Genomic DNA, 26,914 nt, shown 5'->3' with positions numbered 1-26,914 from the left:
CTGTAATCCCAGCACTTTGGGATGCTGAGGTGGGCAGATCATGAGGTCAGGAGATCGAGATCATCCTGGTCAACATGGTGAAACTGTGTCTACTAAAAAATACAAAAATTAGGTCATTCCTGAGTAGTCAAAGCTACTCAGAAGGCTGAGGCAGGAGAATTGCTTGAACCTGGGAGGCAGAGGTTTCAATGAGCCATGATTGCACCACTGCACTCCAGCCTGGTGACAGAGTAAGATTTTGTCTCAAAAAAAAGAAATTTAGAAATAAAAGACAGATGTGTCTTTGAATTCAACAATTATAGTATTTTCAAGGTAAAAAATAGAATAGTAAAACAGAAAAGAAAATTGTTATTTAATAACCACAGGGCTATTTGTAAAATAAAAATATAAAAGAGGACTATAATATGATTTAATCAATGGGAATTATGTGGCCAGATTGCATATATTAATAGTATTCATATAATTGTCTAACAGAGGCACAAAAAATATAAGCTTTTATAAAATCAAGCTTGAAGGACAAACTCCAAATAATTATCATTACCTTATTATCATCACATAAATGTCTTTTTAAAAAGTTAAATTCATTATTCAGGCAATTGCTACCAATTTCTTTCATGCTGTCCTGTAATAAATAACATAAAATAATATGGTTAAAACTGAGTACTTTTCTAATATCTAGTAATTATAAAAATAATAATTTTATAATATCTGGTATTTATATGTGCATTTTAAGGAAAATAACTTTTGCCTGGCTTAGCTTACTATGCATGAAGCATGGTTTTCTATAGTTGAAGGATAAATAAGTGTATACACAAACCCTCCCATATTACAGCCCCTCCCAGATCCTATAATTGAATCCCAGAATTCACTAAGATAATCTGGTTCATCTAGGGAAATAAAAGTACCTATTTTAGAAATTGTGCTATATAGACAAAGTACTATAAAATGTGAAATTATTAAGTTGAGATGTATTTAAGAGTTTATTCACTCCAATTTCCCGCCATCAACAAACAACAAGAAAAGAGATCTATATTAGAATGGAGGGATCCATACAAAGCTCAACACATAAGAGAAAGAATCATAAATATATAACATACCTAAGACTTTTACCCTTTCCTAGACCAAAAGGTGATATTGCTTATGTCTTTTACACTCTCTTCAGTTGAGCCGAGACTGCTGGCTTATAATTAACATACTATTTTCAACAGTCACAACTAATAATTTGGATGTGTGAGCAACATAAAACCTGTCTGCATTAGACAGTACTTTGAAACTGACAGTGTGAATGAAGATTAAAATTTATTCACATTTTTGGCAATCCAATTTTCTGGGATAGTTGAGGTAGAATTTTCCTGGGAAACATTGTAATTGGATGTGTGTGTATTATAAACATAGCAATGGGAAAGCAGACTGGTACATGCTCTTTTTTTTTTTATTTCTAAGGAATGTAGTAAAAGAAGGTAGCAATTACCTAAATCAGTAATGTAATTGATATTAGGAAAACTCCCTAAGGTTTTAAGTTTTCTTATGCACTGGGTTGTACCGGCCTCTCCAGCAAACTAGAAATTCCATAGTATCAGAGTTTCTAGGACTGAAAACAATCTTAGCCTACATAATGTCACCAGAGAAACATGATAAGAAGTGGAGCAATGGCAGGATATGGTCATGGGCTTTGAATCCTCATCTGCCTCTCAGAAAAGTGTGCATTGCTGTTATCACCTGTGAAAAGCAGAAATGATCTCTGGGTTGACCCTGATTTTAAAATGCATATGCTATCAGTTTTATCTGCAAGAAATGTCTGAATACAAACATCTCAAGTGTAAAAAATACATTTTCAATGACTATCTTCACATTGCCACTTTACATATTTCTGAAAATGTAGTAGATAATTAATATTTGCCTATTAAGTCATTTTCATGTTGACTTCCACTTACCCCAAGGACCATAACTCATACATAATTTTTTCTTTGATAAAACATAGAGTATTTAATTCTTGCCATGTCATCCTTCAAAAAAGGTGAAAAATGTGCAGTTAATCTATATGATATCTTCCAGTTCACCAAAATATTATATTAGACTATATGTCACATAATGAGTGCTAATTTCTTGCAACAGTTTAACAAATTGCATGACACATGAATATTTAAAAAGCCTTAGTGATTAGGCTGCCTTTCTAGGTTATTAATAAAATTTATTTTTGGCAGATCCACAAAAAGGTAATGTTATACCAGTTGATTTGTTTGCCTAATGTTTGATACAGAATGTAAATATGTTAATATACCTTTAAAAGGTTGACTCCTATAGAGGTCACAGTTATTAATTCATTGACATTAGTATATTTTATTAATGCATCCAATATACATCTATATGGCTGCCAATTACTGTTGCTTTCTAAAATTCTTTTCATTCAACCAAAAGAATGGCTCAGAGTAAGAATTATAGATACATGGTATTGGAAGGAAACTTAGATGGCCATTTTTTTATTTAGTAAAGAATATAATTACTTAACCAAAGTCACAATAATTGTTTTTTATTCATGTCACATATGTCAAGATGCATATAAGAAACAAATCACGGCTGGACGTGGTGGCTTACACCTGTAATCCCAGCACTTTGGGAGGCCAAGGCAGGCAGATTGCGAGGTCAGGAGTTAGAGACCAGCCTGGCCAACATGGTGAAGCTTTATCTCTAGTAAAAAAAAAATCCAGGCATGGTGGCACATGCCTGTAATCCCAGCTACTTGGGAGGCTGAGACAGGAGAATTGCTTGAACCTGGGAGGCAGAGGTTGCAGAGAGCAGAGATTGCACCACTGCCCTCCAGCCTGGGCAATAGAGCAAGACTCTGTCTTGGGGAAAAAAAAGGAAACAAATCACATGTCATATATATCAAGATGCATATAAGAAACAAATTTCTTCAAAATTTTTATGAATATGGAAAATCAAAAGAGAAAAGCCAAGATTATACAGACTGAACTGTAGTATTTTCTAGTATAAAAGATGACACTGTAGAAGTTCTTTGTTTTTAGGTGAAGCTATTTTTAATACTTTTGTCTTTTAACTCTTATACTAGAGGAAAAGTGATTTTAAGACTAAAATTTCCTTATATACTATAATTACATACAAATTCATTAGAGCAGTCTGAATTTGACTATATTTTATCTTTACATTGAGTTTTATACTATGCAGTGAGTTTTATGCTTTCATTTCTTTTCATGTTTTTAAGTGTCTTTTTCTTTCTCTATTTTTAAACATTTATTTTAAGTTCAGGGGTACAAGTGCAGGCTTGTTACATAGGTAAACTTGTGTCATGGGGTTTGTTGTATAGATTATTTCATCACCCAGGTATTAAGCCTAGTACTCATTAGTTGTTTTTTGATCCTCTACCTCCTCCTACCCTCCATCCTCCAAAAGACCCCCAGTATGTATTGTTCCCCTGTATGTGTCCATATATTCTCATCATGTAGCTGCCACTTTTAAGTGAGAACATGTGGTATTTGGTTTTGTGTTCCTGTATTTCTTCGCTAAGGATAATAGCCTCCAGTTCCATCCATGTCTCTGCAAAGGACATGATCTCATTGATCTCATTCTTTTTATGGCTGCATAGTGTTCCATGGTGTATATGCACCATGTTTTCTTTATCCAGTCTATCATTGATGGTCATTTAGGTTGGTTCCATGCCTTTGCCACTGTGAATAGTGCTGCAATGAACGTACACGTGCATGTGTCTTTATAACAGAATGATTTCTATTTCTTTGGGTATATACCCAGTAATGGGACTGCTGGGTTGAATGGTATGTCTGTCTTTAGGTCTTTGAGAAATTGCCACACCATCTTTCATGATGGCTTAACTGATTTACATTCCGACCAACAGTGTATAAGCATTCCTTTTTCTTTGCAACCTTGACAGCATGTTATTTTTTGACGTTTTAGTAATAGCCATTCTGACTGGTGTGATATGGTATTCCATATTTCTCAGAGGTTTTGTTCATTCCTTTTTATTTTTTCTTCTCTATTCTTGTCTGCCTGTCATATTTCATAAAGCCAGTCTTCAAGCTCTGAAATTCTTTCCTCTGTTTTGTCTATTCTGCTATTAATACTTGTAATTGCATTATGAAATTTCTGTAGTGTGTTTTTCAGCCCTATCAGAAGGATTAAGTTCTTCTCTATACTGGCTATTTCAAATTCTTGCTGGAGAGGTAATGAGGTCACTTGCAGGAAAGAGGGCACTTAGGCTTTTTGAATTTTCTGCATTCTTACTCTGATTCCTTCTCACCTTTGTGGGCTTATCTACCTTCAGTCTTTGAGATTCGGGTTTTTTTTTTTTCTTGGCACAATCTGGTCACTTTTCCATAGGGTTGCTGTGGTTTGCTGTGGGTCTGCTTCAGTCCCCAGTTGCCTTGGATTTTCCAGAAGCTGACAGTATCACCAGTAAAGGTTGCAAAACAGCAGAGATGGTAGCCTACCACTTCCTCTAGAAGCTCCGGTCCAGGGAGGTATGATCCTATTGCCAGGTGGAACACACCTATAGAAGGTGGCTGGAGTTTCTGGTTGGGAGATCTTGCCCAGTCAGGAGAAAGAGGATTGGGGACTCTCTTAAAGAAACAGTCTGGCCCTGCTTTTGTAGAGCAGCTGTACAGTGCTGGGATACTGCTTCATTGCCAGTTGGCTTGAGCTCTCCAAAGCCTGCAGGCTGGACAGTATAGGACCCAAATAGCAGAGATGGCCAGCCCACCCCTCCCTCTGGGAACTTGTCCCAGGAAGTTTACAAATCTCTGCAGGCAAGAGAACACCAGCAGGAATGGCTGGAGGCCCTGGTTGGGAGGTCCTGCCCAGTGAGGAGGGATGACTCAGTGACCTGCTTAGATGCAGTCTGGTCATGTGTTGGTAGAGCAGTTGTGCTGTACTGGAGGATCCTATCTGCCCCTCATAGGTTTGGACTCTCCCAAGCCTTCAGGCTGAAAAGGGTAACTCACCCAAACAGTGAAGATGGTGGCTTGCCCCTCTCCCTGAGAACTCTGTCCCAGGTAGGCACAACACTGCTGCAGGTGGCTGGCTGAAATTCCAAACCAATGGGTCTTATCCTTTGAGGCACCATGGAAGTGGGGCCCCCAGACTATCATTGCTTGGCCCTCTGGATTCAGCCTCTTTCCTAAGGGTATGCACAGGGATCTAATGTCCCGCTTTGCTGGAGCTGCAGTTACTTTTGCTGGGAAGCTCCAACGTGTGCCTGAATGGCTGCTCTGCCAAGACTCCTGGTATCTCTGTGTGTTAGACTGGTGAAGTGGGTTAAGGAGGGGATTTCCCAACTCAAGGTGGCAAAGATCTGTTGGAAGAGTGTGGTTTCCAGGGTCACATATTCACTCTCCACTTTTCTGGGCAGGGGGGATTCACCTGGCTGGGTGTCACTCCCAGGTGGCTGTCATCCTGCCTTTCTTTTCTCTGTTCTCTATGGGTCAAATTGTTTCCCTGATTAGTCCCAATGAGAGTACTTGGGTGTTTCAGCTGAAGGTGCTGTATTTACTCTCCCCTTTTGTTCCTCTTTGCGAGAGCTACTCACCCTATCTACTTCTATTTGGCCATCTTGGCCACTTCTCCACTCCTTTTCTTTCAAGTTCTTCAAATACATAATGTTCTTTACATTTGTGAATTAGATCTTATTTAATTTCAGCATAGTTTTCTTCTGTCTTTGAATTTTTAAATTACATTTTAAGTCTCTTCTTTAGAAATACTAATTACATAAAAATGAATCTTCCATTGAACTTTTCTTATTGTGTGTGTGTATATATATATACACACAGATGTGCATACACACACACAATTTCAATTTGTATGGTTTTGCCCACCATGTCTTTGGTATGCCTGTTTTAATGGAGTATTCATTTCTGGTTTTTATTTTGGTCTGTATATTTCCCCCAAATCCAAAGAACATTTTTTTCTTTCTGTTTTCTTTCATACTCTATTGTTTTTAGCTCTTTTTACTTTGGTTTCTTAGAGACTTCACATTTTCCATTGCTTTCATGGATAATTAAACTTTGGTCTAGATACTTCATTTTCCTTTTGGCTATTTTTGTGTTAATTCATTTGTTCATTTATTTTGCTAGTATCAGTGCATAATATTTCCTTTTAAATTTTCTGATTATTTTTGAAGGGATGCTAAAGTAGAGTAGATTATTGTTCAGCCAATATTTGACATCTAACTCACCAAATGAGAGGATGTATTCATTCCATATGGCTGATGTAACAAATTACCAAAAACTTGGAGGCTCAAAACAATAAAAAAGTATTATCTCACATTTCTAGAGGTTCTAGGAGAGCATGCACTGTTTGCCTCTTCTATCTTCTGGTGTTTGCCAGCATTCCTTGGTGTGTTCTTGCCTTGTGGCCTCGTGGCTGGAGTCTCTGCGTCCGTCTTCATCTCACTTCCTTTTTGTGTAATCCAAAATAATCTCATCACATCAACATTCTTAATTCATAGAGAAGTATGCTTCTCTGTCCATTAATGTTGAGTTTGTCCAAAAGACATGTGGCAAGAAATTGAGGCTTTCTGTATAGTTTTTGTGGGTCAAGAATTTGGAAGATTCTTAATTGGGAGCTTCTGGTTCAACCTCTTCTCTGAGGAGGCAGTCAAGATGTTGACTGTGTCAGTAGTCACCTGGACTTGACCAGGACTGAAGGGTCTGTTCCCAAGATGACTCATTCATATAGGTATTGGCAGAATGCCTCAATTTCTCACCACATGAGCCTCTTTACAGGCTTTCTTCAATGTCCTTACAAGATAGTTTCTGACTTTCCCCCAAATATCAATGTAAGAGAAACCAAGGAGGAAGCCGTATGTATTTCCTGCCATTTCTGCATGATTCAATTGCCTTGCAGTGAGTCATTAATTCCACTCCACACTCAAGAGGAGGAAATTTAAACTCTACCTCTTGTTAGGTGGAGAATCAAGGAATTTGTGGGCATATGTTAAAATGTCCCCACAGCTGCTCCTTCCATCTTGTGACTTATAATGAAACACATGGAGATAATTGAACCCAGCCAAACTGCATGCCTGTGAACCTAAGATAAATGCATATTACTGAATGCCTTTCTCTCTCTCTCTCTTTATGTATGTATGTATTTGTAACAAAAACTGACAGATAGAGAACTATTGCTTTTTAGAACAACTAACTGTCCAAAAATAAAGCTGGAAAAAGGCAAAGGTAATGAAATGAAACAGCTGTTCATTCTTACCCAATTTCTAGATTCTCTGTCATAGGACAGTTTTCTTCTTAATTTTTTTCCTATTTTTCTCTTCAGGAGAAAAAGTCAATATGGCTCACAGTTACTCTTCATGGTTACATGTGCTAGAGCTAGCAAGCTAATGTTTAATTATTGCTCATAGCTGATTTCTGCTTCCTTTCTGTTATTTTTCATTCTTTTAGTAGAGCTGGGTCTAAGGATTGGAAAGTTTTGGTAAATAATATATTCAGTCTCATTTCTCTTGCTAGAAATAAACTTGGTCCCTGTAGAAATGTTCTTCATTTCTTCATTGCTTTCTTTTTTTTTTTTTTTTTTTGAGATGGAGTCTCACTCTAGCCCAGGTTGGAGTGCAGTGCCATAATCTGCTCACTACAACCTCTACCTCCCGAGTTCAAGCAATTCTCCTGCCTCAGCTTCCTGAGTAGCTGGATTCCAGGTATGCACCACCACACCCACCTAATTTTTGTATTTTTAGTCAAGACAGTTTCGCCATGTTGACGAGGTTGGTCTCAAACTCCTGACCTCAAGTAAAGTAAAAATATTTTTCATTTCTGATCATCACTATGACAACCCATCCATGGCCCAAACCTTGTGCCATATGAAGCCTTATTTAGGGGATCTTTTAAAATGTGCTGTTTATTTTTTAGAAATCTGTACTCTATATGAAATTTGTAAAAGGCATATATTGTTCCTGGAATTCTGTTATTTTGCCATTTGTCAAACATCTTAGCAGATTATAGTATGACTTAATAGTTAATTCTTAGTTTAAATTAAAGTCATTTATTCTTTGATCAAATACTTGAGCATTTACTATGTGCCATTTCGTATTTGGAATGCAATAGGAATCAAAATCATATATAGCTCCTTCCCTCAAGAAGTTTACTATTTAGTGGCAAAGACATTAATTCAATAATAGCAATAAAGTCCCAATTTGATAACTGTTATAAATACAATATATATGCTGCCATGAAAGCCTATACAAGAAGATTTTACTTAAAAACCTCAATGAATACTTCCTGGAGAAGGGTACACTTCAAAAGAGGTCTGCATAATAAGTACCCTAGGGAAAAGGGGGATTCAGTAGTAAACAGTATACGTGACTACTTTGAAGAAAGAGGGAATATTGGTTGTATGTGACAGAAAGAAGAGAGCAAGGGAAAGTAGGAATATAGCTGAGAGAGGAAGAGACAGAACTGGTTTCACATAAAGCCAGGGGGCTGGAAGAGATCAAATGATGTGTGGCCTTAAGGACATTTTAAGAAGTTCTATAACAATCCTAAAAGCAGTAATTAATGTATTTCTACTTACAAACAGGGGAATACTTTTTCAGTTTTATTTTTTTTCAATAATCATATTAATAGCCATATGCTGGGATGGTTTGGAGAGGTTCAAGAAAGTATATAGGTCAGTCTTTATGAGGCTGTTACATAGTCATTGCTTCAGATAATGGTTTATTGCACTTGATGGTAAGAGAGAATCTAGAAATATGTGAATAGATCTGAGAAACAGGAAGCAAATTTAATGTATTTTAAAATAAAAATTAACCAAGATGGACATGTCAAGGATCATTCTTGGGTCATCTGGTGCTTACAATGAAAGAGTCAGATGCTCCTTGATGTACAATGAGTTTACATTCCAATAAACCCATTGTAAATTCAAAAATTATAAGTCCAACCATGGTAAGTTGGTTGCTATCTGTATTGTGTTGCCATTGAGATAGGAAACAGAAGAAGAGGTGGAATAGATAAATTACATATTAGGTTTTAAACAGATGATATTTGAACTGACTTTCAAAGATTCAGGAAAGATGTCAAATAGACAAATAGTGAAGCCAAAGAGTTAGAAGGAAAGCAAAGAGAATAGATTGTTTTGAGGAAGTGGTGGTCCATAGTAAATGCTAACTTAAAGGTCAAGTAAATTGAGTCTTGTTCAAAATTTACCTACATAAAGAAAACAAAGCTAAAGTAGAAAATAAATCTAATATTGGAATGGTAAAATAGATGAGGGAAAATAAAATCAAATATTAAGCAGATATTGTATTTGTTTTCAGGTAATGTGTATAAACAAGTGATATATCTGCAATAAAACATTAAGAGTAAAAAGCACTGTGTGGAAGCATATGTTTCAATGTGAATGCATATGTACATACATGAACACACATATCTAGCATAAGCCTTTAAAATTAACTTTCATTTACCTGACTTGCTGGGATGATCAATAGTTTCTATTCTTTTTGTCAAAACATATTAACTAATGCCCAAAAAACAATAAAGACCCCCAACTAGTAGTTTAGTTTCTGATGTGCTTATATATTTTTTCTCCCACCACTTCAATTGCTTATTTACTAAGTCAATTCCTTAACACTAAGTTATATTTAGCATTTAATTGTAATACATAATACTATATAAACCAATGAAATACTGGGATAAAAATAGTTGTTTTGAGAACTTCTACTTTTCAGTTTGGCATGTAAGAAACTTAGACATTGCCAATCCATACTAACAAGTAAAAAGCTGACTCCATTAAAAAATCAACAACTCTTCTTAGATCAGAGAAGTGAGGTCACAGGGCAAACCACTGCACTAAGGTTGGAGAGACAGAGAAGACCCCCAAATTAGAGAAACAGAATCACAACTTACTGAAGCAGAGATCCATGAGCAGAATCCTCCATAGCAACCGTTGTGGGGGTAGAAAAAATTAAACCGTAATTGGCATATGCTGAAGGCTCAGTGTGAAACAACTTTGAGAGCTAAACACTCCAAGCGTCCCCAGTCATAGTGGGTGGCTACATTCTTTTATGAGTTTCACCTTCAGGTTCTCTATCTACTAGGTCCTCACAGTAAGTATCAGATGAGAAAGTCCTCTGGTGCTTCTGGTAGTAGAAGGGGAAAAAACTATTATAAAATAAGTTAGAGGTAGGAGGATCACTTGAGCCCAGAAGTCTGAGACCAGCCTGGGCAACACAGCGAGACCTTATCTTTGCAAATAATTACAAAAATTAAGCCAGGCATGCTGGCACATGCTGGTGGTCCCAGCTACTCAGGAGACTGAGGTAGGAGCATCACTTGAACCCGGGAGGACAAGGCTGCAGTGGGCCATAATTTACATCACTGCACTCCAGCCTGGGTGAAAATAAGACCCTGTCTCAATAATAATAATAATTGTTAAACAGCTGAATAGTCTGCTCTCCTTTAAAGGGCCCACCCTCAGGGGAGACTATTTTACCGCTAGAGCCTAACCTTCTGAGGTTTTATCAGAGTCTGACCTGCCTCAGGGAAAAAATACCCAACTCCAGGGTCTTCTAGCCTTTCACATGTTGGAAGGCCGTCCTGTACCACCTAAGGAGGGGAAAAAAAAGAGCAGCACTGGTAAAGTTCACAGTCCAGGGCACAGGCTCACCAAAAGACTAAGACCTAATTACAGGCTTATAAAACACATTCCCTTTTTCTACACCTTTATTATGACATCACTAAAGGCTATTTATTACAGTTTAATTGCCCAGAACATTATAATCAGTTATGAAAAAAATTACAAGGCATACAGAAGGTGAAAAACACAGTTTGAAGAGCCAGAGCGAGCATAAGGACCATACTTATACATGGCTGTGATGTTGGAATTATGAGAACAAAAATCTTTTTAAACATCTATGATTAATATGCTCAGAGCTTTAATGAAAAAATTGACAACAGAAAAGAATAGATAGAAAATGTAAGCAGAGAGATTACAGTTCTAGGAAAGAAATTTTAAAATGCTGGTGATCAAAAATAGAAATAATTTTTCATAAGGTGTAAGAAAGGGGTACAGTTTCAGTTTTCTGCATATGACTAGCCAGTTTTCTCAACACCATTTATTAAATTTTGTCAGATTTGTCAAAGATCAGATGGTTGTAGATGTGTGGTGTTATTTCTGGAGATTCTGTTCTGTTCCAGTGATCTATATATCTGTTTGGGTATCAGTACCATGCTGTTTGGTTACATTCACTTTTGAAAACCGGCACAAGACAAGGATGCCCTCTCTCAGCACTCCTATTCAACATAGTATTGGAAGTTCTGTCCAGGGAAATAGGGAAGAGAAAGAAATAAAGCGTATTTAAATAGGAAGAGAGAAAGTGAAATTATCTCTGTTTGCAGATTACATGATTGTATATTGAGGAAACCCCATTGTCTCAGCCCCAAAACTCCTTAATCTGATAAGAAACTTCAGCAAAGTCTCAGTATACAAAATCAGTGTGCAAAAATCACAGCATTCGTCTACACCAATGACAGCCAAATCATGAGCAGACCCGCATTCACAATTGCTACAAAGAGAATAAAATACCTAAAAGTACAGCTTACAAGGGATGTGAAGGACCTCTTCAAGGAGAACCACAAACTACTGCTCAAGGAAATAAGAGAGGACACAAATAAATGGAAAAACATTCCATGCTCATGGATAGGAAGAACTAATATCATGAAAATGGCCATACTGCCCAAAGTAATTTATAGATTGAATGCTATTCCCATCAAGCTACCATTGACTTTTTTCACAGAATTAGAAAAAACTACTTTAAATTTCATATGGAACCAAAATAGAGCCCTCATAGGCAAGACAATCCTAAGCCAAAAGAACAAAGCTGGAGGCATCACGCTACCTAACTTCAAACTATACTACAGGGTTTTGCTCACTTTTTAATCAGGTTTTTGTTGTTTTGTTTTGCTGTTGAGCTGTATAAATTCCTTGTATATTCTGGAAATTAAACCCTTGTTGGATAAATAATTTGCACATATTTTGTCCCATTCTACAGGTTTTGTCTCCACTCTGTTGATTGTTTCCATTGCTGTTTAGAAGGTTTTCAGTTTAATAAAGTCATATTTATTTTTGCTTTTGTTACTTGTGCTTTTGAAATCTCAGCCACAAAATCTATTCCTAAAAACATTATGAAGCATTTCTTCTATATTCTCTTCTAGTAGTTTTATATTTCTGGGTTTTATGTTTAGGTCTTTTATCTATTTTGAGTTGATTTTTATATATGGTGAGAGGGGTCTAGTTTCATTTTTCTGCATATGAACATCCAGTTTTTCCAGCACTATTTATTAAAGAGATCATCATCTTCCCATGTATGTTCTTGCATATTTTGTCAAAAATAAGTTGGCTTTAAATATGTGGATTTATTTATAGCTTCTCTATTCTGTTCCCTTGGTCTATGTGCCTGTTTTTATATCAGTGCTATGTTGTTTTGGTTACTACAGCTTTGTAGTATATTTTGAAGTCAGGCAGTGTGGGACCTCCAGCTTTGTTGTTTTTGCTTAGTATTGCTTTTGCTGTTCAAGTCTTTTGTGTTTCCATACAAATTTTAAGATTGTTTTTTCTTTTTCTGTGAAAAACATCATTGGTATTGTGATGGGGATTGCATTACATTTGTAGATTTCTTTGAGTAGTATGATCATTTTAACAATATTAATTTTTCCTATTCACAGGCATATTAGGTCTTTACAGTTGTTTGTGTTCTCTTCAGTCTTTCATTAGTGTTTTGTAGTTTTCACTGTAGAGATCTTCACCTCCTTGGTTAACTTTACTCCTAGGTTTTTATTTTATTTTTCTGATAGAAATTGTAAATCAGATTGCTTTCTTGATTTCACTTTCAGCCTGTTAATTATGGTATAAAGAAATGCTGCTGATTCTCATATGCTAATTTTGTATCTGATAACTTTACTGAATTCATTTATCAGTTCTAAGAGTTTTCTTGTGGAGTAGTTAGATTTTTCTATGTATAATCATGTCATCTGCAGAGAGGGACAATTTATTTCTTATTTTCCAAATTGGAAGCCCTTTATTTCTTTCTCTTGCATAATTACTCTGGTTAGGACTTCTAGTGCTGTGTTGAATAGGAGTGGTGAAAGTGGGCATCCTTGTCTTATTCCAGTTTTTATAAGAAAGGCTTTCAGTTTCCTCATTCTGTAAGATGAAAGCTATGGGTTAATCATATGTGGCCTTTTTGAGTTGAAATACTTTGTTTCTATGCCAATTTATTAAGAAATTTCATCATAAAGAGTTCTTGATTTATATCAAATGCTTTTTTTCTGTGCCAATTGAGAAAATCACATGTTTTTTGCTATTTACTCTTTTGAAGTAATGTATCATATTTATTGATTTGTGTATGTTGAACCTTCTTTGCATCCTTGGGATACCTTCCACTTAATCATGCTCTATTAATTTTTAGATGTGTTGCTAGATTCAGTTTGTTAGTATTTTGTTGAGAAGCTTCGCATGTTTGTTTATCAGAGATACTGGCTTGTAGTTTTCCCTTTAGGTATCTCTTTGTCTGGTTTTGCTATCAGGGTAATGCTGGCTTTGTAGAATGAGTTAAGAAGAACTCTCTCCTCTTCATTTTTTTTTTTTTTTAAAGAATAGATTGAGAAGAATTGGCATTTGTTCTGCTTTAAAAGTTTGGTAGAACTCAGAAATAAAGCCATCTGGTCCTGGGCTTTTCTTTTTTGGGAGACATTTTATTATTGGTTCAATCTTGTTACTCATTATTGGTCTCTTCATGTTTCCTATTTATTCTTGTTCTGTCTTACAGAGTAGATGTATTTAGGAATTGATTCATTTCCTCTAGGCTTTCCAATTTGTTACTGTGTAGTTGCTCAAAATAATCTCTGATAATCCTTTGTATTTCTGTGGTATCAGTTATAATGTGTACTTTTTTGTTTCCGATTTACTTATTTAGATCTTCTCTCTTTCTTTCTTAGGTAGTCCAGCTAGTGGTTTATTGTTTTGTTTATGTTTTCAAGAAATAACCGTTTTGATTTGTTAATTCTTTTTATTATTTAGTCTAGTTTAGATTTTAGTTTTTATTTCCTTCATTTCTGCTCTGATCTTTGTTTTTTCCTTCTTTGTATTAATTTTGGGCTTGATTTCCTCTTGCTTTTATAGTTACTTGTGGTGCGCTGTTAGGATATTTATTTGAAATCTTTCCACTTTTTTGATGTATATGGTTATTGCTATAAATTCCCTTTTAGCATTACGTTTACTATATTTCATATGTTTGGGTACGTTGTGTTTACATTTTTATTTGTTTCAGAATTTTTTCATTTTTATCTTAATTTTTTCATTAATGCAATGATCACTTGGAAGCCTGTTGCTTTATTTCAATGCAGTTTCCAAAAATTCTCATATTATTAATCTATAGTTTTATTCCATTGTACTCTGGGAAGATGCTCAATATAAATTTGATTTTTAAAAATTTTTTGAGACTTGTTTTGTAGACTAGCATATGGTTTATCCTGCACAATGTTCTATGTGCTGGTGAAAAGAACGTGTATTCTGTAGCTGTTGAATAAAATATTATCTAAATATCTGCTAGGTTCACTTGGTCTGTAGTGCAGATTAAGTCCAATATTTCTTTGTTAATTTTCTCTCTAGATGATCGACTCAACACTGAAAGTGGGGTGTTGAAATTTCCAGCTTTTACTGTATTGGAGTCTATCTCTGTCTTTAATAATATTTGCTTTATATTTCTTAGTGCTCCAGTGTTGAGTACATTTATATTTACAATTGTTGTATCCTGTTAATGAATTGATCCTTTCATCATTACATACTAACCCTTTTTATCTCTTGTTATGTTCTTTGACTTAAAGTTTATGTTGTCCGATATAAGTATAGCTACTCCTGCAAGGTTTTGGCTTTCATATGCATGGGATATTGTTTTCTGTCACTTCACTTTCAGTCCATTAGTGTCTGATATAGTTTGGCTGTGTCCCCACCCAAATCTCATCTTGAATTGTAGCTCCCATAATTCCTATCTGTTGTGAGAGGGACCCATTGGGAGATAATTGACTCATAAGTGTGGATCTTTCCTGTGATGTTCTTGTGATAGTGAATAAGTCTCATGAGATCTGATGGTTTTATAAATGAGAATTTCCCTACACAAGCTCTATTGCCAGCCCTTATATAAGATGTCCCTTTGTTCTTCCTTCATTTTCCACCATGTTTATGAGACCTTCCTACCCATGTGGAACTGTGAGTTCATTAAATAATTTCTTTATAAATTATTCAGTCTTGGTATGTCTTTATTAGCAGCATGAGGAGAGAGTAATACAGTGTCTTTACACATGATGTGACTTTTTTTTGTTGGCAGCATTTGGTTGGGTCTTTTGTGTTTTCTTTTCTACCCATTCAGCCAGTCTATATGTTATAATTATAGCATTTAAACCATATACATTCAACGTTGTTAATGATAGCTGAGAACTTACTACTGTCATTTTGATAACTGTTCTCTGAATGTTCTGTATGTCCTTTTTCCTTTTTCATTTTTTATTATTTATCTTTACACTTTGGTCATTTTCTGTAGTAAAAAGCTTTAATTTCTTTTCGTTTTCATTAGTGTGTCTGCTCTGCCTATGAGTTTAATTCTTTCTTGTGCTTTCTAAATAGTAGACATCATCCTTTTACTTAGAGACATTGTACTCCCTGAAGCATTTCTTATATGATTGATCTAGTAGTAATGAATTTCCTTCAGTTTTTTGCTTGCCTGAAAAATTTTATTTCCCCATCGTTTTTAAAAGATAGTTTTCCTGGGTTTAGTATTCTTCATTGGCATTTTTCTTTCATCACTTTGAATATAGTATTTCATGCTATCCTGGCCTGCAAGATTTTTACTGAGAAATATGCTACTAGTCTGATGGGATTTCATCTACATGTGACTCGATGTTTTTCTATTGCTATTTTTAAAATTCTCCCTCTGTCTTCAGGCTTTGACAGTGTAACTTTAATGTGCCTCAGAGAATTTGTATTGAATCTATTAGTATATATTTTAGCTTTCTATATCTAGATGTCTGTATCTTTCATAAGATGGAAGAAGTTTTCAGATATTATTTCAATAAAAAGATTGTCTATGGCATTTCACTTTTTTTATTCTTCTGGAAATTATACAATTCAAATACTTTTTTGCTTTATGGTATCCTAATGTCATGTAGGTTTTCTTCATTCTCTTTTATTCTTTTATTCCCCCCACCTTTTAAAAAATCCAGCTCTGTTATTTTAAGAAACCAAGTTCAAAAATTCTTCTTCTTGAATTACTCTATTGTTGAGGCTCTTGATTATATTTTTTTATTTCATCCATCCAATTATTTAGTTCCAGAATTTCTGTTGGTTTTTTTATGATATATGTTTCTCTTTCTTGAAATTCTCATTGAGGACATGAATTGCCTTCCCAATGGCTTTTTAAAAAATTGTCTATCTGTATCCTCTTGTATCTCACCACATTTCCTTAAGAACATTATTTTTAATTCATTTTCAGGCTTTATAACAGATGCTCTTTGGGATATTTTACTGAAGAATTATTGTGTTCTTTCATAAGTGTCATTTTTTTCTTAAATGTTCATATTTCTTATGCTTACCTTATCTGTGCAACTATTTTAACAGTTCTCTTTCAGTTTCATGGATTGGCTTCTTTCATATAGAAAGATTTTTCCTGTAGCTGTATTTAAAGTATTGTTTTAGGAGGATGTTTTGGCTTTAATTCTGGATTGGCACAGTAGTGTCGTCTCTATATGATGTATTTGGATGCAATCAATATCAGCACTGCCTGAGAATTCTTCATTGGCTCTAGTGCTGGTTGTTAGTAAAAATTATGGTGAGATGGGCCTGTTCTCATGCCACCAGATGGTGCACATGAGTACTGTCAGCGGTGAGTAGAATTGGCCAATATGCAGGCCCCTAGACAGCATTCGCTGGTTCCAGTGATTGCAGGATGGGCTAAGCCTCAAGCCTCAAGCTTATTTTTCTTATTCTTAATTGATATAAAAGTGAATACTTTCAAATAATAATGGCAACCATGTATTCAATTATGCTTATATATGTTTATGCATATAAGTGAAATGAATAATAGCAGTGATAAAAGGGCTAGGAGGGAGACATTAGTAATATTTTGTTATTATAAATTACTTGTACCTCTATGAAGTGGCATAGTATTATCTGAAAGTAGATTTTGATTGGTTTTAAATGCAGTGTATTCATATAAAAATGAAACAGGGACATCACTATAGATCCCATGGATATTAAACAGATAAGAAACAAATATGAGCAACTCTAAGTCCACAGATATGATAATTTATATGAAATGCATCAATCACAATCTGCCAAAACTCACACAAAAAGACATAGAAAATCTGAATAGGCCTATATCTATTCAATAAATTGAATCAAAAATGATGTTACAAAACAAAAAATACTAATTCAAGATGAGTTTATTGGTTAATTCTATCAAACATTTAAGGACAATATTACATCAATGTTCCACAATATCTTACAGAAGACAGAAGCAGGAGGAACACTTCGCAACTCATTCTATAAGGCCAGCATTACTCTGATATCAAAAGTCAAAGACATTACAAGAAAAGAAAACTATAGAAAAGTACCTCTTATGAACATAGATACAAAAATCCCCAACATGAAAGTATACTTTTATACATTAATGAATTAAATTTGCTATTGGGGATAGCACCTATGTTTTACACCACAATTAAGTGGATTTTTATCTGAGGTATTGAAAGCTGATTCAACATTGGAATATCATTTAATCCAATCCATCACATCAATAGGCCAATAAAGAAAAATCATGCAATCATATCAATAAATGCAGAAAAAGCATTTGACAACATTCAACACCCATTCGTGATAAACATTTTTAACACACTAGGAATAGAGAGGGACTTCCTCAACTTAATAAAGGACATCTACACAAGTCCTATAGCTAATATCATACTTAATAATGAGAAAATTGAAGCCTTCCTGACAACAAAGCAAAGCTATCTCCCTTCACTTCTCCTTTCAACATCTTACTGGAACACTTAGCTATTGCAATATGACAAAAAGGAAATGAATTGTATCTGGTTTGATAAGAACAAAATAATGCAGTCTTTGTTTGCAGATGATATAACTGCCCGTGTAGAATTTTTTTTAATAAGTAAAAAAAGAATCTCTGAGAACTAATAAGCAATTATATAAAAGTTGCAGGATTCAAGAGAAATAAGTCAATCACTTTTCTATGTACCATTAATGAACAAGTAAAATTTGAAATTAAAAATACATTATCACTTACATTAGCAGTCTTAAAAATAAAATACTTAGGTTTAAATCTAAAAAAATGTCCAAGATCTTATATGAGGAACACTACAACACTCAGATAAATAATATAAAAAAATAAATGGAGAGATATTTCAGGTCATGGGTAGGAAGACTCAATATTGACATGATGTCAATTCTTTCCAGCTGGACATACAGACTCAATACAATTTCAAACAAAATTCCAGAAAGTTATTTTGTAGAAATTAACAAATTTGTTTTAAAGTTTGTGTTAAGAGGAAAAAGATTCAGGACAGAGAATTCAATATTGAAAAAAAAGGGCAAAGTTAGAGGACTGACACTACTCAATCTCAAAACCTACTCTAAAGATACCGTAATCAAGACACTACAGTATTAGCGAAAAAAAAAAAAACACAGACAAATAGATCATTGGAACAGAATATGAGCTCAGAAATAGACTCACATAAGTATGGTCAATTGATCTTTGACAGAGAAGCAAAGGCAGTAAAATGGAGCGGTCTCTTTTCAACAAATGGGGGTAAGACAACTGGACATTCATATCCTCACCCCTAAAATTAATGTATACACAGACCCTGAACCCTTCACAAAAATTAGCTCAAAATAGATTACAGACTTCAATGGAAAATGCAAAATTATTAAAATCCTAGCAAATGACATAGAAGAAATCCTTGACGAACTTGGACATTGAGATGACATTTTAAATAAAACACAAAAGGCATGACCCATGAAAGAAGTGACTAATAAGCTGAACTCAATTAAAATTAAAAACTTCTGGTTTGCAAAAGACTGCATCAAGAGAATGAGAATACAAGCCATACACTGGAAGAAATGTTTATAAAAGACATATCTGATAAAAGAATATTATTCATATATTACACAGAACTCTTAAAACTCTACAATAAGAAAATTTACAACCTAACAAAAAAATGGACAAAAAGCCTGAACAAGCACCTCAGCAAAGAAGATACACAGACAGAAAAAAGCATATGAAATGCTATTGAACAGCATATGCCATCAGGGAAATGCAAATTAAAAGAACAATGAGATATCATGACATCCTATTAGAATAGCCAAAATCCAAAACACTGACCACACTAAATGCTGGGAAGGATGTAGAGCCATAAGAACTCTCATTCATTGCTATTGGGGATGTAAAATGGTACAGCCACTTTGAAAGACAGTTTGGTGATCTTCTACCAAATGAAACAATCTCCTGCCATGCAATGCAGCAATCCTTGCCATTTATTTACCCAAAGAATTAGAAAATTTCTGGCCACACAAACTCTCCAGATGAATAATTATAGTAGCTTTATTTATAATGACCAAAACTTGGAAGGAATGAATATCCTTCAGTAGGTGAATGAAACTGTGGTACTTGCAGACAATGGAATATTTTTCAGTTCTAAAATGAAATGAGCTATCAAACAATGAGAAAACATGGAGGAATCTTAAATGCATACTCCTAAGTGAAAGAAGCCAATCTGAAAAAGGATATATATAGTTTGAGTCCAACTATGTAATATCCTGGAAAAAGTAAAACTAGAGACAATAAAAAGATTAGTGGTTGTCAGGATTTAAGAGGGAGCAAGGGGATGAATAGGAGAGAAACAAAGAATGAAAAGTGAAGTTTTTAGGGCAGTGATACTATTGTGTAATATAATTTGGATGAAAGACATCTGTCAAAACCAAAGAGTGTACAACACCAAGAGTGAATCTTAGTCTAAACTATGGACTTTGGGTGACAATGATATGTACAATCAATGATCATAACAAATGTACCACTATGGGAGCAGCTGTTGATAGTGGGGGAATTTGTGTGTGGGGACAGGGAATGTATGGGACCTCTACTTTCAGCTCAGTATCCTATGCCTATGCATGTTAGGACTGCAGGCATAGAAAGCACACAAATACACATGCATATACAGGGTTTTATGAGGGTATTTTCCTTTTTCATTTTATTAAAACACAGGATCACAATGTACACATTATACTTAAACTTTTGTATCATTCTCACTTTGCTTTATATCATAACCATTATCCTAGGTCACACATAATAGAACAATTTTTATGACTGCATAATATCCTACATTAAATGTATTCCACAAATTATTCAATGCTTCTCTTATTGATGACTTGTCAAATATTTTCTCCTCCCAGCATTCTATAACAGACATCTTTATATTTGTGTGTATGTGTTTATTATTTCATTTTATATTAATGCTTGCATTTCTGTAGAGTTAGTTCCCGAAAGTGAGATTTACTGAATAAAATGGTATAAGTATTTTCAAAATAATTTGTGCTTCTACCATCAAATAAAGAAGCCCATTCTGTTACATTTTTATCTGCATCAGATGTCATCAGTCTTTATCATTTTTATGAATCTTGAGAAGTGAAAAATTATGCCTCATTGTAGCTTAAATTTGCATTTTTGTAACTACTTGAAGATGAGTATTATTTTATGTTAATGAACAATTTGCATCTTCTTTTCTATGAATAGTCTGTTCTTATCCACTTTCTTATGTGCTTTTTGTCATTTAATGACAAGTTGATATTTTTATATAAGAAATTTTAAAAACTTTTAATATTTTACTTTAGGTTTTTCTATTATATAGTGCATACAGTGTGAGTGAGTGTGTGTATGTGTGTGTATCTCATATAGTGCATATAGTGTGAGTGTATCTCTTATATAGTACATACAGTGTGAGTGTGTATATGTGTTTATATCTCTTATATAGTGCATACAGTGTGAGTGTAAAAACCAGGTATTTCAGAGTTTAAGATTGTTTACATTTATTGTCAGATATAAATTCTATTTCTTTTTGTTCCTTTTCCTTAATTTTGGTATGGAAGTGACTACATTTTATTTTCCTTTTCCTATTGTAATTTGAAAGACTATAATTATTTTAAAAGTGTTTTCCAACAATTATTAAAATTATATTTTCTACCACTGTAATTAGTATACATATACATTAATCATTCTAATATCAGGGAGGGATGAGAGGGACTTATCATCTTTTTTACTTTCTCAGTTTTTCTATAACCAGACACTTTTTATATTCTTAGTTCTTAGGTGAAACATGTTATTTTTGTGTTTAAATATTTATAATAACTATCTAGAAGTCACTAAATACTGCAGCATTTAATAGTAATTGTTTCATAACACCATTTCTCTATTATTGATATCTTGTTCAAATGGAGTAATCTAAAAGTCAGGTTTTTATTGAATAAAGAAGCAGTACCCTTGCTGCTCTATGTGCGTCTTTATTTTTCTTGGTACAATAATACAATTTGCCTGGGTCTAAGACTGTGAATCCACAGTCACAAACCTTAGTAGTTATCACAAAATTCAGTAGAGATTGGTTAACTGGAGATAAACAATGGTAAAAGAATTAGAGGCTAAGTTTTAAGGCAGAGTACATCTAAGACCTTAGTTTATTACCTAATTTATCCTTTAGTTGACATATTTCCTCTCTCTTCCAGGAAGGATGCTTCTTTGAAAAAATTCACCTCAATATATCCTAGTGTGTCTCTTGCTGTTGAGTCATAATCAACAACTTTAAGATTTTAATGCAGAAAAAGACCTCTTTTCTATTCTGAACTTTTGTTTCTATTTGATTGGTTATTTTCTCTTCAGAAATGCTTATTATTTATAGATTAACTCTCTGCTCTGTCTATGGTATCAATCAACTTTTCTTGATTATATGTACACACACATACACAGGCCCACACACAATAGGAATATAATATATAGACAGATATATAAATTCTTTAATTTTGCTTTTTAGGAGATCTTTACACTTTTGTCTATCCAGTGATTATATCAAAAATCACTCCTCTTTTTTATACATATATTTTTATTATTAAATTCTTTAACTTCCTATCTGATGGAGATAAACTCCTCTCAAAGCACCATGTAATTTCTGAAATTTCCCATAGTGTTATCTAATGTGTGTTCTGTAATAAACTCTTCAGGTTCTTCTCCTTGGTCTCCACAACTTGTCATAGAAATGGTGAACTTCATGAAATCACTACTTTCCAAGGTAAAGCTATTTATCCAGTGGGAATCACTGATGTTCCCACTCCAGTTGTGGAGAGGAGACAGATCTTATTATGTCAAAAAGTGTTTTCCTAGCTGCGTTTGGAGCTGTTGGAGCTCCAAAGACTTCTAATGCAATACACATTGTGGTTTTCATTCCCTAGCTTTCCTGTTTATCTCCTTCCATTATTTAGCATTAATTTTTTAAATGAAAGTTAGTAACACTTCCACTACTGGCTTGAGCTTTGATTAGTCTAAAACTTAGATATAAGTTAATAAAAGTTATCCCATCTCTCTGACTAGAGCAACTTGCTCAATTAACCAAGGTCAAAGGCAGTCAACACCTTGGTGTTCCACTGGCAAAAGATTGTTTCATAAGTAATCCAATTAGAGTACATCTAAGACCTTAGTTTATTATAAGCAAGGGAATGATCATTCTCCTGGATATGAGAGGAGAAAGAAACTCTTGTGGCTACTGGGTTTCATGAAGATGACTGTCACATGGAGAAATGCAGAGTCAAAAATATTGCAAAGAAATAAAGCTGAAGTTCTAAGCTACAATTAAAATATTCATTTGGGGTCTTTTGAGTTATACAGGCCATTAAATAACTATTTAATTGTTTAAGTCCATTTTTGTTCAGTTTTCTACTAATTATACATGAAAGCATAGTGACACAAATACTTACACATGCTGAGGAGGCACACCTTCTTCAGCCTGGAAGATTCAAAAGCTAATACCCTGTGCCTGGCTGTTCTAAAAACTGTTCCCCTTTCCGTTGCAGCCACTGTTATAAATGAAAGGCTTGCTTTTGCTGTATCCTCACATGGTTGGGAGAATATACTCATAGCATTGGAACAGCTCTAGTCCTCTCTTAGCTGAGATTTTTAAAGTAACTCATATACAGCCCAAAAGAGAGGAGGAAGTTCCTTATCCTCCTGTGAGAGAAAATCTGTCATGTTTCCTATCCCAGGAACCCTTCTTTCTAGAATAATGGACAGTGTAAGCAATACCTAACAACTATCACCACCACCATTACATTCCACAATCCCAGGGAAATCAGATTTACAAAAACACTAAGTGGAAAAACTAATGATTGGCAGGGCTAGCATGCAAATATGGGTTTGCCTGCTTACACAAAGGCTATGCTTTTTCTGTTACTCGAGTTTGTCATATAAGTAACGTAAGCTTCATTCAAAATTTTCAACAAACAGTGTTTCATAGAAGAGTTGAAAACATAAATTCTAGCAAAATCCAAGACAACATGTTATTTTCTGAATCCTGAACCCTGACCATATGCGTAGCCTGTAATACATTTTGTTTGCTAAGTCACTTGTGGGTCTACTTTTAAAAAATGTATTGGATGTGCATGCATATTCAGATTTTAAGCATAAAATGTAGAATGATACCTTCCTTAGTAGTGTTCAAGATAAAGTGCAACAGAAGACTACTTTTGACTTGTATTATGAATAAAGTAGAACCTGAACTTGATCTTAAGTGATACAGTAAGTCCTCATCTAACATCACTGATAGGTTCTTGGAAACTGCAGCTTTAAATGAAATCTTGTACAAAGAAGCCAGTTTTACCTTAGGCTAATTGATACAAAAAAGAGTTAAGATCCTGTGGAATATTTCTGGTCACAAAACATCACCAAACTTCTATATAAAGACCCAAAACATTTCCAATATTAAACACTGAAATAAATGTGAGCTACATGTACATTTAAGAAAGATTAACAAAAACAAGATAGTTATCCATGTTTTTGTGAATCAATGAGTGTCAATGGTCATAGTGGTGATTAAGTAGAAATAAATGTTTGCAAAGCTAAAACTGTCAGAAGCATTTCCTCCCACCACACAGTTAAAAAAAGAATTACAAACAAATAAGGGTGGCTCACAGCTGGATGAGCACTTTCATCTTGCAGCATTTATTGTTGTGTATTTGTATGATGACCATCTACTTAACAAATTTTTATTTGGCAATAATTTACATTGATTGATTTGTTCATTTTCCAAACTGCTTATTCCAGTTCAGGGCTGCAGGTGGCTGGAGCCTATCCCAGCAGCTCAGAGTACAAAGCATGGACTAGCCCTGGATAGGACACCCTCCATCACAGGGTGCTTTCATGCACACCTACACTTAGACTAAGACCATGTAGACAAACTCATTCTCCTAAAGAGCACACTTTTGGGATGTGACAGGAAACCAAAGTACCCAGAGAAAACCCACACAGACATGGGGAGAATGTGCTAACTACACAGACAGTGTCCCAGGGCCTGAAATGGATTTTTTTCTCATCGGTGTCATAACAAATGTCATTGAACAAAGGATGTTATTCAATTACCTGCTGTCTTTAAATGTGGGTGTGGGAAGATTTGTGGAGTAAGACAGGGGAAGTAGAAAATTCCAGAATGGGGAAACACAAAGCAAAGGCACTGCGGTACAAAAATGTTTAGCATATTTTGGAAACAGTAAGTAATCCAAATTGGTTGTGGTGTTGGCCATATAAGGGGCCATACAGAGTGGTAAGTAGACTAGAAATGTAAAGAACAGATTTTTCTTCTCCAATGCCCACATGAGGAATTAGTCCTGCAATTTTGTTGAGTAGGGATATGGCATGATATGACCCTGCTTTGTGATGATTAGTACGCGTTTGGGAAGTGCTCATAATGTATATCTGACTGAGATGCTTATCTACTTTGCCTGGAGAAGCCAATTAGGTGGAGGGTAGATGTGAATTATGGGAGAAACACTATGAGGTGGAATAAAGGCAGAAGAATCAGAAGGAAGGCTGTTTGTGAGAATTCTGCCCTGTTGGACTGGGGTAAATCCAGCTGCATGAAGATGTTGGATCCAATTTGGACATGTTAGGTAAACAAGCATTATTTAGTTTGGAATGCCATTTTGAAAAAAAATTATAAAGTAATAAACCCCAACCTTATTAATCATGTCTACATTTTCTACCAAAAGAGCAGAGAAAAGAAAAAAAAAACCACATATTTGTGAGCTCAACTGTGTTTACCCTGTCTAACATTTTGGATTTCATTACTTATAATAGTTCTCAACGGATAAGTTTTGAGAAGGCAAGAGATACCAAGCATTTGCAAAGACTAAGACAAAAGAGCTTTATCAAACCCCGTAGTCCTGTCTCTCCTTCATCTACTGCCCAACATTGCTAGGTTAACAAGAAGGAAAAAAGTCCACGGAATTATTTAACTTTAGCATTCTTTGTTATGACAGTAAATATATATTAATTATGTTCTAACATGTATGAAATAGGATACATTTAATACAATTTAATATCCCAAAAGTTTTTTATACTAAATTTTATGTTAATAACTAAGGTGAATATATACTACGAATTAACAATTGTATTTTAATTAATAAAAGCTCTGCATCTAAAAATGTGACTGTATTAATTTCCCAGTCCTTCCTATGACCAAGAATAGCTCAATTCTTATGCAATTTATGGCACTGTGCTCCTCATTTAACTTACACTCATAACATAGCATGCATTTTAATGCTTTTCTCTGTAGTACATAAAACAATGGCAGAAATAGAAAGTTAATATTTTAACAATTAATATTGATGGAATCCACTGTAAAGAACACTAGGAAATAAAGAGCAAGCAAAGAATGAAAATTACTATATTCTCAAATATAATGTTTCAGAATAATATCATCATGAAAGTTCCCTCTAAATGCTTTTTTATGCACTAGAGTTAGAAAACTTGTGATTGTGAGTTTTCGTTTGTGAAAATACCTCTACAAAATTTCTCTGATGAAGTTCAACTTAAAAATATCAATTGGTGAAATTCACTAGAAAATCTAATAATGTAATGAATACAGAACAAAAGAGTGTCTAATGAAAGGGTAATTAATAAATCTTAGTTGTCAACCATCCTTTAGCTTGTGTAAAGTTGTATATGCATTGAATTTCTTTTTCTGATGGTAATATATATTTTCTATTTAAGGGTAATGAACAAATCTTAGTCAATAAACTCATCCTTTAACTTGTGTAAAGTTGTGCATGCACTGCATTTCTTTTTCTGTAGGTAACATTTTCTTTTATTCATGAAATGCCTTTTCCAGCTTTACCAACACACCTTAGGTACACAACATGGGATTTTATTAATTTATTTTAATCAAGGTGTGGTTATGTAAGGTTGGAGATAAGAAATGGCATTCCAGGAATTATATAATTAAACAGTTGGCAGATTTGCCTAGCTATCAGTGTTCATGTTAAATACAGACACTGCATAATTATTGAAAAGCTGATGGCATATTCACATGTACTTGGTACAGTGCCATAGATGACAAGATTACAAATATCCTACTCTGGGTGTGCAGAAAGGTTATTATGGAATTTACCCAGGACATCCATTCTCTGGGTCTCCTAAATAGTCTGTACTTCTACATCAGTGTAATGAAAAGAACACCAAACTAGAGTTTGTGAATAATTGTGTGGGTTTCTGGCATTCAATAGTTTTACAGGTGGAATTGATCTTATAGATTATGCAAGTCAAAATTCTAATTGGAAAAATAAGGCTCTCAAG

General features: G+C 34.5%; 1 protein-coding gene across 1 annotated transcript in view; it reads right to left on the bottom strand.

Annotated features, from left to right (window-relative positions):
- IL7 (interleukin 7) overlaps positions 1 to 26,914 on the bottom strand; it is a 67,265-nt gene that overhangs the window by 6,213 nt on the left and 34,138 nt on the right. Inside the window, exon 3 of the mRNA XM_054246460.2 lies at positions 542 to 622. Coding sequence (XP_054102435.1) covers positions 542 to 622 — 81 coding nt within the window. The remainder of the gene's footprint in view (positions 1 to 541; positions 623 to 26,914) is intronic.

This window comes from Callithrix jacchus, chromosome 16, assembly GCF_049354715.1.
Source record: "Callithrix jacchus isolate 240 chromosome 16, calJac240_pri, whole genome shotgun sequence".
Classification (NCBI taxonomy): domain Eukaryota; kingdom Metazoa; phylum Chordata; class Mammalia; order Primates; family Cebidae; genus Callithrix; species Callithrix jacchus.
This window is presented reverse-complemented; position numbering and strand designations above follow the sequence as displayed.